Raw genomic sequence first — 12,976 nt, 5'->3', positions numbered from 1 at the left:
CAGAATGCCCTCCCTCTGCTCTGACCCCCTTCCTCTCCACCCATACCCCGTCTCTTCTCGTTCACAACATCCCCTGTTGTCCAGAGAATGACTGTTTGGAGGATTGAGTGAAGGATGTACACACTGCCTGAAACAACTGTTATCTACATGCGAAGGGAACACTCCTGCTTTCCTCTACTCCCACAAAACTTCTGACACCAGGCACTTCCCTGGGGGTCCAGTGGTTAAGACTCCACGCTTCCACTGCAGGCGGCACGGGTTCGATCCCTGTTCGGGGAACTAAGTGCAAGCCGTGCACCGATGGGCGGGGGAAGGAGTCAGGAAGCTCCTGACACCCGATGTGTGGGTTTTGCCACGCCGAGCTCTTCTCCAATTTCCGGTGGGCACTGACGGGGTGCCCTACAGTTTAACTCAATTCTGACGCTGCCCGCCTGAGGTCCGTGCAGACCCCACGGGTCACCGGCTCAGCCCCACAAGACCACCCTCACTTCAGATGCCGACTGGAAGCCTAGGCTGTCACCTAGACTTCTAACCAACTGGCTATAGATCAGGGGTTCCCACGACCCCCTCCTCAGGTTTGCTAATTTGCTAGAATGGCTCACAGAATTCAGGAAAGTGCTTTATTTACTACTACAGTTTGTTAAAAGGAGCCAACTCAGGCACAGCCAGACGGAAGAGATGTACAGGGCAGGGTGTGGGGAAGGGGTGGAGGGCTGGCGTGCCCCCTCCAGGAGTGCCATCCCCCGTTCCGCGTGCACACCAACCCGGAAGCGCTCAGAACCCTTTCAGTTGGGGTTTTATAGCGCCTTCATTACACAGGCATAATCGGTTAAATCACTTGTTAATCAACCTCCAGCCCCTCTCGCCTCCCCCAGAGCTCAGGGGGTGGGGCTGAAAGTTCCAACCCTCTCATCAGGGGGTTGGTCACCCTGGCAACCAGCCCCCATCCTTGGGGCTTTTCAAAAGTCACCTCTTTAACACAAACTCAGGTGGGGTCGAAAGGGGCTCGTTATGAACAACAGAAGACACTCCTTTCACCTTCATCACTTCCGTGGTGAGCGCCGGGCGGTGGGGATGCGTGGGCACGCCGTTGTACCAGGCGTCTGCCTCCCTGAGTGACTTGCCCTGGCTTGTAAGATAGAGTCAGACTTCCACGGTCGCTGTTCCGCAAACGGCTGTAAATGGAGAAACGATGACGTTCCGGGTGGGCCGTGAAGGCACCGAGGAACGTGATGGAAATGCAAGTGCGTCTTGCCCCCGCTGGCTTTGCAACTCCACGGGGTGGTGATGATTTGTCCTGCCCAGATGGAAAAGCCCCAGGGACACCCTCGGATTATCCTTAGATCGTAGACCTGCAGTCACCTGAGTCCCAAACCAGGTTTCAATTTAGGAATTAGAGCATCCAAGCCCTCATCACGCTCCGGGGGGCGCTGAGTCTGACTCTAAATCAAACCTCCCCCGGGCCTGGGTCGGGGTAGGGCCTGGGTCGGGGTAGGGCCTGGGTCGGGTTAGGGCCTGGGCGGGGTTAGGGCCTGGGTCAGGGTAGGGCCTGGGCCGGGTTAGGGCCTGGGCCGGGGTAGGGCCTGGGTCGGGGTAGGGCCTGGGCCGGGGTAGGGCCTGGGTCGGGCTAGGGCCTGGGTCTGGCTAGGGCCTGGGTCTCCTCTCACCTCTGGCTCTGCTCACCCTCCTCCTGCTCAAGCTGCTCTTTTGCTCCTGCCAGGGATCAAAGTCAGGGGAAGGTGTGTAACAGGGAAGAGCCAAATCAGACTACATGTTGGATCTGTTTCTTTTCCTTTAACCTTTGCTTTCCACTGCTTTTGTTCACTAAAAGGATACTGTCTATACATAATGGCCAGCCTCAGGGAACCCTGCCCCTCCGCCTGAACATTAAACCAAAGTGCCTTTGTTCAGGGAAACACCCGGACCCTGCCCACCTGTGGATGGCTGCAAGAAAGAAGAAATGAACACATCGCCTGGCTTCCCTGGTGGCTCAGTGGTTAAGAATCCGCCCGCCAGCAAGGGAAACCATAAACAATATGAAAAGACAACCCTCAGAATGGGAGAAAATATTTGCAGATGAAGCAACTGACAAAGGATTAATTTCCAAAATATACAAGCAGCTCATGCAGCTCAATATCTAAAAAACAAACAACCCAATCCAAAAATGGGCAGAAGACCTAAATAGACATTTCTCCAAAGAAGATATACAGATTGCCAACAAACACATGAAAGAATGCTCAACATCATTAATCATTAGAGAAATGCAAATCAAAACTACAATGAGGTATCACCTCACACCAGTCAGAATGGCCATCATCAAAAAATCTACAAACAATAAATGCTGGAGAGGGTGTGGAGAAAAGGGAACCCTCTTGCACTGTTGGTGGGAATGTAAACTGATACAGCCACTATGGAGAACAGTATGGAGGTTCCTTAAAAAACTAAAAATAGAACTACCATACGACCCAGCAATCCCACTACTGGGCATATACCCTGAGAAAACCATAATTCAAAGAGTCATGTACCACAATGTTCACTGCAGCTCTATTTACAATAACCAGGACATGGAAGCAACCTAAGTGTCCATCGACAGATGAATGGATAAAGAAGATGTGGCACATATATACAATGGAATATTACTCAGCCATAAAAAGAAACGAAATTGAGTTATTTGTAGTGAGGTGGATGGACCTAGAGTCTGTCATACAGAGTGAAGTAAGTCAGAAAGAGAAAAACAAATACCGTATGCTAACACATATATATGGAATCTAAAAAAAAAAAAAAACGGTTATGAAGAACCTAGGGGCAGGTCAGGAATAAATACGCAGACATAGAGAATGGACTTGAGAACGCGGGGAGGGGGAAGGGTAAGCTGGGACGAAGTGAGAGAGTGGGATGGACATATATACACTACCAAATGTAAAATAGATAGCTAGTGGGAAGCAGCCACATAGCACAGGGAGATCAGCTCGGTGCTTAGTGACCACCTAGAGGGGGTGGGATAGGGAGGGTGGGAAGGAGACTCAAGAAGGAAGAGATATGGGGATATATGTATATGAATAGCTGATTCACTTTGTTATAAAGCAGAAACTAACACACCATTGTAAAGCAAATATACTCCAATAAAGATGTTTAAAAAAAGAAAAAATAAAGAATCCGCCTGCCAGTGCAGGGGACATGGGTTCGAGCCCTGGTGCGGGAAGATCCCACATGCCACGGAGCAACTAAGCCCGTGCACCACAACTACTGAGCCTGCGCTCTAGAGCCCGCGAGCCACAGCTACTGAGCCCTCGCGCCTAGAGCCCGTGCTCCGCAACAAGAGAAGCCACCACAATGAGAAGCCCGCGGGGCCGGGTGTGACCCTGGCCTTGCTCTCTCCCTTCCATCCCGCCAGGGCTGAGCCTGAGGGGCTGAGGGACAGAGGCCTGGACGATCCCATGAATCAGCTTATGGGCCACTCCAGTCTGACTGGAGTCAGACTCCAGTCCCCAGCTTCCCAGGGATCCCAGGAAGCCCTCTACCTTTGGCCTAACTGACATTTCTCCAGGTGCTCCAGAAGGCTCTGTCCTGGAATAATCTGGAAGCAGCTGTTAAAGTGCTGAGACCTGGCTCCCTGCCCTCCCCAATCCACTGGATCAGAGTTTGAAGGGTGAAGCCTGGAAATCAACACTGGGGTCACCAGCTAAAATACAGGATGCCAGGTACACTTGAATTTCAGGTAAACAATGATTTTTTTTTTAGTATAAGAATGTCTCAAACATTGCATGGGGTACATGTGTACTAAAAATATTTGTTCTTTATCTGAAATTCAAAATCAGTTGGGCAACCTGTATTTTTTTAACTCTTTTTAAAAAAATATTTATTTATTACTTATTTGGTTGCTCTGGGTCTTAATTGCGGCAGGCGGGCTCCTTATTTGTGGCACACGAGCTCTTTAGTTGCGGCATGCATGTGGGATCGAGTTCCCTGACCAGGGATCAAACCCGGGCTCCTGGCATTGGGAGCTCGGGGTCTTAACCACTGCGCCACCAGGGAGGTCCCAGGCAACCTGTATTTTTATTTGCTAAATCTGGCAACCCCAACCCGAATCTGTACCAAACAAGCTCCCCGGGCTGCACACCAAAGTTAGAGCTCTGCCGGCTAGGACTGTGGAAAATAAAGTCACCTCGATAAAGCCACCCTGGGGAACTCTGGAGCGTCACGCAGGCAGTGTCCCTGTGCAACCATGTCACCATGTACCTGCTCTCCTCTTTGGATTTCTGTGGATTCCTTACATTCCCAAAGTTTCTCTCCATACTCGGGCCACGTTTGCCCAGTTCCAGGGGGAGCCGTTCCCATTGGCGTCTACAGGAATGGCGGCCTCTGGGGCTGTGCACGGTGGCTCTGGCCCCGCGGGTCAGTCCCTCCACCAGCTCAGACATGGTGTGATCCACTGTTACTGTGAAGAAGCTCGGCCAAAAAATGTGGGGCAGCGAATGAGTGCTTTGCAATAGACAGGGCTCACATCATGTCAATAGGAAGGACACAGACCCAGAAGGAATGCATCTTCCTAGAGAAGAGACAGAGATGATTCTGTCCAGATATTTTCATAGAAAATGGGCAGCAGTTTAGGGTGGATGTGCCCGTCAATCATCCTCTATTCTCCCCATCAGACATGGGCCCAGGCTCCTCCTCCCCTCCACACCCCACCCCCAGAACCGGAGCAAAGAAAGCCGCCAGCATTCAGGGTGTGGGTAACATGTCCAAGGGAGGGAGAGCGCTGAGTCCAAAGGAAGAGTGGAGGGAAAACTCAGAGCTCCCCGGGGCAAAACTGGGGCCAGGTGATGCAGTGTGCTTGGGGACATTTGCCCTACGCCAGTAGAGAAAGGCTTAGCCCTTGATCAAGGCCAAGGCCCACGAGGTATTATTCAGAACAGGTGGGGAAAGCTGCACACCAGGCCTCGGCCCACCACTCAGGGTGAACACCTGGACGCTGCTTTCTCCCGATCTTGGAGAAAGAGTAAGTCACACGTCCTGGAATTCCTCCTCCCAGAAGGTAGCTGGAGCCATAGCCTTGGTTTAGTAAAGAGGGCCCACCGCCCAAATCATATGAGCTTGTCTTGAGCTTCACAGCAACTTTACTGTGAGCATTATTTTTCCTTTTCTGCAGAGGAGAAAACCGAGGACGTGACGCTGGGCAGAGTAGACAAAGCAAGTCTAGAAAATGACCAGCGGTCACTTTGGGAGCTGAATTAGCACATGATTCACTTCTAACCACTGGGCCTGGCCAGTGGCCGGGAAGGCGTTACTAAGGGTGCTTGGGTAGAGTCCACCCAAGTCTGTGCACTAAAAGTGTCCCAAAAAAAACCCCCTAAATAATAAGGTCCAGATCCCATGGCTAAGCTGCTGACATAAGGGGAAGACTTGGGCTGGGCACTTGCATCTCTGAGTCTGATCTTTCCATCTTTAGAAATGGACAGGGGCCTATCTGGAGATTTGGGGGCCACGTGGAATAAACCCAGAAAGGGTGGGAGCAGGGATTGTTGCCTGCTGGGCTGAGTATGGGGGGAGGCCAGGGCCTCTGAACCCAGCCTTCGGGTCCACGCCTGCGGCCCAGATCAGAGGCCTGAGCAGAGAACCTGGCACCTGGCCCGACGGCCGTTCAGGCTGCGCAGGCCTCCGGGCCTCCTGGACCACCTCCCTGTTGCCAAGGATCGCACCCGGCAGCCCCTCGCGCAGGCCTTCTGCGCACATTCACAGGGGACCCCTGACAGAACAGGCCCTGTGGAAGAGGCGGCATCTGAGCCTTAAGAAACACGGGGTGTGAGAGGCCACAGCAAGTTGCGCACTGAGGACTCGTGAAGCGCAGGCCGTGCCCAGGTCAGGAAGGGAACCTCAGCCAAGGAGGCGTCAGGGATGGGCCCCATCTCGGAGCAGAACGGCCAGAAGAGAAGCCTGCATGACTCAGTCTGCGTTCTCAGACCCACAGCCCATTGTGACATCACCGGCAGGGCTGGCTGTAAGGGGGAGGCCCCGTCAGAGTCATTCCCCTCTGCCCCGGCTTCCGTCACCTCCCAGGCCAACAGTCATGCCCAGGGCCATGCTCCTGTGGTCCCTTTTGCTGCTCATGACCCAGGCCAGGGACGCACATCTGGGTAAGTGGACACCTGCCCGGGCCCGAGCGGCTCTCCAGGCGGGGCTGGGCGCGACCCTGGCCCTGCTCTCTCCCTTCCATCCCGCCAGGGCTGAGCCAGAGGGGCCAAGGGACAGAGGCCTGGACAATCCCACGAATCAGCTAATGGGCCAGTAACAGGCCGGCTCACAGGAGTTGTGGCTTCCTGTTCCCCACACACCCCTCCTGGAAACCACTTCCCTTGCCCCTTCTCCTGCCCCAGCCCCAAGTTCAACCTGTCTGACCTTAAGTTTTGGTTTTGAAACCCGAGACTTTATCCTTGAATGAATAGTGGAGCGCAGCAAAGCACGGGCCCAGAATGAGCTGAGCATCGGTCCGGAAACTCAGATGCTGAGCAGATGACCAGGACATCCATGTGCATGAGAGGTGGGGTGGGGGTCGGCCGGGGGTACCTGTGCTCCATGGCAGCTCCTCGCAGCTCCTGATAGGTTGTTTCTCTCTCTTGGGGGGTGGCAGGTGGCTGAAGTGGAAAGGAAGCTGTTACGGGTCAGGTACTTTCCCCCATTAGATGCCCACACTACCCCAGTGGGCTCTCCACTCTTGGCCCCACACGTGGGTAAGGGGCTCCGAGCCTCAGGGAGGTTGAGAATTGGTCCAGAGCCTCACAGCAGGGAAATGGGGGAGCGGGGACTGGCCCCAGTGTGACTCCAGGGCCCGCATTTCCCTCCCTGCCCTCGGCCTCACGGAAAGAACACAGCCCATGTCCCCGGCTTCCCTCATTCCGGCCCGGGCTTGGCTGCACGGAGTGAATGGGGGCTGGTGCGTGGTGTGGTCAGAGAATCGGCAAAGCTGGCCTCTCTGCGAGCAGGTCCAAGTGCCCCCGATGGCTCGCATCTCTGCTTACCGTTTTGGCACTGCCTCCATCACTGCTTAGGGCTTTGTGTTCCAGCGTTAGTCTATATGTCTGCACGGTTCCACGCTGGTGATGTGGGTTGTTCTCAAGACCAAGGAAAGGGGGCCCTTGGTGCAAGGTGACATGAGAAATTCTGACAGCTAACGTGGCTTGAGGGTTTACTCTGTGTTGGGCACTTCAACACCCGTTATCTGTTCTGTACATCTGTGCATCTGTTCTGTAGGGTAAGTATTATCTTCTGCCTATTTGGGGAATAAAGAAAGGGATGATAAACAAGAATAAGTCGTTTACCCTAAATCATTCAGCAGATAAGCAACAGAGCCAGGATTCAGACTCAGGCTTTGCGACTCCAGAGCATATAATGGTGCCCAGACACATGGTAAGACTATATGTGTTTGGTAAATAAAGGAGGAAGTGCAGACCCAAAAGTCCTGGAAAGAGCCTCTATATGTTACTGACAGCTGAAGGCTATGGACACATATTGATACATTTTCACTCCATTTTTTTTTTTAACTAAAAATAACCACCACTGGGTCCCTCCAACCCACACTACAAAGTCCTCAAAATCTCTGTTGAGTGGGTATTTGGAAAAGTAGCCTCTAGCAAGAGAGAGGAGGGGGTCTTGGGCTTGTTAGAATCAAGCTCATTCTTTGTTCCAGAACAAGACCACATTCAAGTCAGAAAATACTAAGAGTGTCTCCTCCTCCTCGGGGTGAGGGGTTAGATCTGGACTCGGTCCAGAAGGCAGGTTTCTCTTCCAAACAGGCAGCTGCAGCCTTTGTTCTCAGCCTCCAGGAAACAGAGCTGCTCTGCCTGGAACAGAATGTTCTAACCGAGAATAGCTCAGGGCTTCCTGTAGGTTCAGGCCCTCTCTGGGCCACCCTTCTGGTTTCCTGTGTGTATTAGTTTCCTCTTGCTGCTGTAACAAACTACCACAAACTCAGTGGCTTAAACAACACAAACTTCTTATCTTACAGTTCTGTAGGACAGAACTCCCACGTGGGTCTCCCTGGGCTAAGATCAGGGTATCAGCAGGACTGCGTTCCTATCGGAAGCTCTAGGGAAGAGCCTGTTAACTTGCCTTTTCCAGCTTCTAGAGATCATCCGTATACCTTAGCTTGTGGCCCCTTCCTCCATTGTCAAAGCCAGCAATATTGCATCTCTCAGTGCCTTTCTTCTGCAGTCACATCTCTCTTCTTCTGCTTCCCTGTACCACTTTTAAGGACCCGTGTGATTACATTGGGTCCACTCAGATTATCCAGGACAATCTCCCCATTTTAAGGTCAGCTGATTAGCAACCTTAATTCCATCTGCAAAGTCCCCTTTGCCTTGTAAGGTAACATATTCACGAATTCCAGGGCATGGTCCATTAGGACGTGGACATTTTTTGGCAATAGAGGCATTATTCTGCCAGTCACTCCAGGTTGGCCCTGGCCAATTATTTTCCTCTGATTTCTCTCAGATGAGAACAGAAACAAGCTCGGCAAAGTGACTTGCCTGTCTGGAAAGGAGACAGAGCCAACACTTCCGAACACGTTCCAACAGATGTGAAGCATCTGTTGGCTTACTTGTGTTTCTAAGGGTGCTTTACTGGGCCAGCCTCAGTTTCCCCATCTCTAGAATGGGTATAATGATAGCTACCTATGGGTCTTCTAAGGATATTGACTAAGTGTTTCATCTTTTCCCTTCCTTTCTCTTCCATTCTACCAGAATGCGGTGAAAGACCCGTTTTTGAGAGAGGAGCTCAGTTTTCCAGAATCATAGGAGGGGTGGAGGCCGAGGTGGGTGAGTTTCCATGGCAGGTGAGTATTCAAGCAAGAAATGAACATTTCTGCGGTGGCGCCGTCATCAACGAGTGGTGGGTTGTCTCGGCGGCTCACTGCTTTCACTCGGAGATCTCGTAAGTACCGAGTCCCTCCCCTTGCTTCTGACAGTGTGCCCCACTCCCTGGGGAAGCCCCACACGCCCTAGGGAGGAGGAGGCTGTGAACCCAAGGCCGGCTCCACTGTGCCCTCTTTGTTGTCACCCAGAACCAGTAACTGCGGCTTCCCTGAGGTCACAAACTGTCCTCTCCAGGGACCTCTGTGGCTTGGTGGAGCCAAAGGGCTTGGTCTGTCTACCTCTCCTAGGACATTCAAGTCCTTCTAGGAGGAAATCCTCCTAATTCTGGAGGTCTGGGTTCCTGGGCCATCCGACAACCTACCTCCCTCCTCCTTATAGAGTTTTCTCTGCACTCCAGGAGACTGGTGGAAAATAGAGCATTTACTGATTCCTAATCGTGTGCCAGCGACCTGCTAAGAAACTACGTGCATTAACTTATTTAATCATACAAACAACCCTGAGGCAGGTAGAATGAATAACCCCCTTTTAACTCATTCGATCTTACAGAAACCCTGAGGCAGGTAAAATGAGCATCCTTATTTTATGGAGAAGGAAACTGAGGTCCAATAAAGTTAGCTGACTCACCCAAGGTACACACCTAGTAGACAGAAACAGGATTTAAATCCGGTTCAAGCACTTGTGCTTTTCCACTCCACCACCTCGAGAAAGTTTGAAGATACACAGAAAGATGAACTTTAAAGGGTTAATCAAAAACCTGGGGAAAGTTTCACCCTGGGGTAACCAAGGAAACTTGTTGCATCTGCTCCCATGGGATACTTAAGGACTGGCTGTTGGAAAGTTCCTGGCCATTCTGCCTGGAGGGAAATTCCTGAATTATTACTGCAGATTCTTTCTGCTTCATCAATGGCAGGTCTGGATTAAATTCTGTTCCTGATTCTTGCATAGGTCTTCAGGTGCATATGTGCAAGAGTTTATTCCTAGGAGAGAAGATATAGAATCATAGGACTTGTGCATCTTCAAGTTTATTAGAAAATCCAAATGATTTTCCAAAGTGTTTGCACCCATTTAAATTTCCGCCAGCGGTGTATAAGTGTTAAAATCATCACCAATACTTGCTACTTTTTCAGAATTTTTAATTTTTGCTTTTCTGGTGAAAAGCATGAAATACTATTATAATTGTAGTCTTAATTTGCATTTTTCTTACTACTGCTAAGTTGATATTTGCAAGTTTGTTGGTATATTTTCTCTTTTGTAAAGTCTGTTTGAGCTTGGACAATTTTTTTTTAATTTGTAGACTCTCTTTATACATTCTGAATGTTAAACTTCGGTCAGTTGTGTATGTTGCCAACAGAAAAATTCTGTTCCTGAGTCTCTAAATTGCTGGTAGACAGATTGATGTGATAATCCCTTCCTATCTGAGGGCTAGTTTGATCCGTGCCAAGTGGTCTTTTATGGGCTCTTCGGGGGCCCAAAGCTAAGTCCTGTCTGTGCCCTGTGAGGCGGGAATATCTCCTTCGCATCTCTGGGATGCTTCTGGAGCAACCACGGAGCTACGGTCGGCCCCAGTGGCTGTTTCACCCTCCTTCTCTCCCTTTTTCAAATGCTCACATCTTCTGAGCAACAGCCCCAGTAGGACAAATCCAGAAGGCCCCTACAGCTATGTGGGATTTAGGGTTTTCAGGCACAGCAGATACTGTGCACCTTGTGACTTTCCTTCCCCTCCTATTTCTCCGTCTCTGGTTCCCCGCCACCAGGCCAACAGAACTGAGAGTCGTGCTGGGAACCAATAGCTTAAGCAGCCCATCTCTGGAAATAAAGGGGGTCACAAGCATAATTCTGCACAAAGACTTTCAGAAACTCAACATGGACAATGATATCTCCTTGCTGCTGTTGGACACGCCCATCACATTCAACGAACTGAAAGAACCTATCTGCATGCCCACAGAGCCCGGCCTCGCCAGGTGGCACAAATGCTGGGTGGCAGGATGGGGGCAGACCCAAACTGGTAAGTGATGGCTCAGCATCTCTTGGGAGCACCTGGGGGAAGAGCCACATCACGGGCGTCTGAGGATGGGCCAGTAAAGCTAAAGGAGAGGGGAGAGAGGGTGAAAGGGGAGAGGGCTGAGGAAGGAGGGAGGAGAGAGGGGCTTGCATTGGAGCAAATCCCTGCACACCAGGAACACACAGAGGCCTGATCTCAGCCTCTTCCAAGTGCGAAGGAAACATCCCCCAAGGCCCCGAGCTGAGATGCCAGGTGTGGGCCATCCCTGGGTGTGGTCCTATCCCACCATCACATGGCAGTCTCGTTTGTTTCATTGAATATAAACCCTCCGGTTGGCCAGGGGCTCTCTGCTCTGCTTTCTCACATCTCCCTGATTCACGCATTGATGTTTCCCACCTGGTTCCTACAGGCATTCAAGACGCCTGCCCTGGCCTAGACTTTAGATGGCCCTGGAGTGTTGCCCAGCCATTCTTAGAAGTGAATCTGTTGTTGTTACTTGTTGTTACATTGTTACTTGGCCAAAATAGGAGGAACCTGACCAGGGTAATAAAGGGATTATGAAAGCCCTGCTGGACTGTTCCCAAAGAAAACTCAACAAAATTGGTAGGGGAGGGAGGGGAATAGCACAGCGCTAGCTCAGGCCTGAACAAGACTCCAGGTCCTCAGGGATGCTTTGCAACGACCTGGGGTCTAAGAGATGGTAGGTATTTCAGGAGTTTGGTAACTAGAGGGCAACTGGTGCAACACTGATTCAGGGCTCTGGGCAAGACTCAAAATCTAGAAGTGAGGAGAGGCAGGTGGGTGCCTGCACGATTAAAAATACTCAGTGTGGAGAAGTCTTTTGAAATCTCCATGTGGTCAGAGTTAATGAGATGGAGAGAAGTCCAGACAAATTCCTGGAAGCTGGCAGTCCAGGAAGGGCCTTGGCAAACCCCCTGTAAAGACTCTCAACCAACCTAGCTTTGTCTGGGGGACCTGAAAGCTTTTTGCACTGGGAGTGCAAACCCAGTTTCAGCGGCCCTGTGTTAGACGTGTCACACTCACATAACAGAAAGTAGCGAGAGGCGAATATGCTGAAGAGGCAGGATTATGCTGAGAATCGATCGAAAGCCAGTTCTAAGAAGTCAAGTCTGTAGCGCTGTTGGAGCCAAGATGGAAGTCTTCTTGGAGGCAGGAATATGATTTTGAATGGGAGGGATAATTCAAGTAGGCGGGGACTTGTTTGGAAGAGCCTGGGGTGGTGGAGTGAGTAAATGGCGAGGGATTACGGGAAGGACATGGAGAGTAAGGGTCTGTGAAAATGTGAAAAAAAGGTGGATGTGTGGCTGGCGGGACACTGGGCAGGTTGGTCTAGGGCATGTCAGCTGCATTATCGGCACTGGGGCTCCTGTCCAGTGACTTTCCTAAAGGGCCTTCTCTATGGGTCAGGTCTCAAACAGCCTATGGAAACAGAGCTGCTGAAAGTGCCCATGACCATCATGGATTGGGAGAAGTGTTTAAAGGAATTTCCAAGACTTACCAAAAATATGCTGTGTGCCGGATACGAGAATGAGACCTACGATGCTTGCCAGGTAACTTGGACGTATCCCCTCCGTCCCCTAGGGCTGCCAATGTAAAGGCATCCTCTCTCCATGGGGAATAGACAGTAAGAGTTTGGAAAATGTGTGGGAATCAGGCTTAGATATGGGAATGGGGACATGGATTCAGGAGTACTTACTGTCAGGTTCTTGGAATATCAGCGCTTCCCTGGAAGTCAGTACGCAGCAACCCTGCATAAATATTTCTGGTCTTCTCCAGGTAGGGCCCCAAGACTTTTTCCATTTCTGAGACTGCTTTAAAAAACAAAAAGCCAAGGACGATTTGAGATCCATACAAGGAATTATTTTACTTCATTAATTTTAGCTACCTTTGTTGAGTGCACTAAACCCTGGGATTCAACCATTGATGAGACATGGTTTCTTGCCTAAAGGAGCCCACAGTCTCCTGGGCAGGCAGTTGGGTAAACAATCATAGTGTATTGGATAATGCATGTGAGTTTCACTGAAGAAAAGTCTGGTAGCTTAGCTTCTCTTTAATAAAATTAACACAAAAATTTAAAAAGAAAAAC

At 50.8% G+C, this 12,976-nt stretch overlaps 1 protein-coding gene across 5 annotated transcripts in view; it reads left to right on the top strand.

Moving 5' to 3' along the window:
* Nucleotides 1-12,976, top strand: part of PRSS55 (serine protease 55) — a 71,115-nt gene that overhangs the window by 31,615 nt on the left and 26,524 nt on the right. For 3 of the 5 annotated variants that reach the window (XM_057548028.1, XM_007192706.3, XM_007192708.3), the window contains exons 3-5: nt 8,736-8,925; nt 10,622-10,872; nt 12,298-12,440. In XM_057548028.1, the coding sequence (XP_057404011.1) occupies nt 8,736-8,925; nt 10,622-10,872; nt 12,298-12,440 (584 nt within the window). Of the gene's footprint in view, nt 1-3,547; nt 3,719-8,735; nt 10,873-12,297; nt 12,441-12,976 lie in introns of all 5 variants that reach the window. The other 2 variants (XM_057548029.1, XM_057548031.1) reach the window with 2 other exon arrangements.

Source organism: Balaenoptera acutorostrata, chromosome 6, assembly GCF_949987535.1.
Source record: "Balaenoptera acutorostrata chromosome 6, mBalAcu1.1, whole genome shotgun sequence".
Lineage (NCBI taxonomy): Eukaryota > Metazoa > Chordata > Mammalia > Artiodactyla > Balaenopteridae > Balaenoptera > Balaenoptera acutorostrata.
This window is presented reverse-complemented; position numbering and strand designations above follow the sequence as displayed.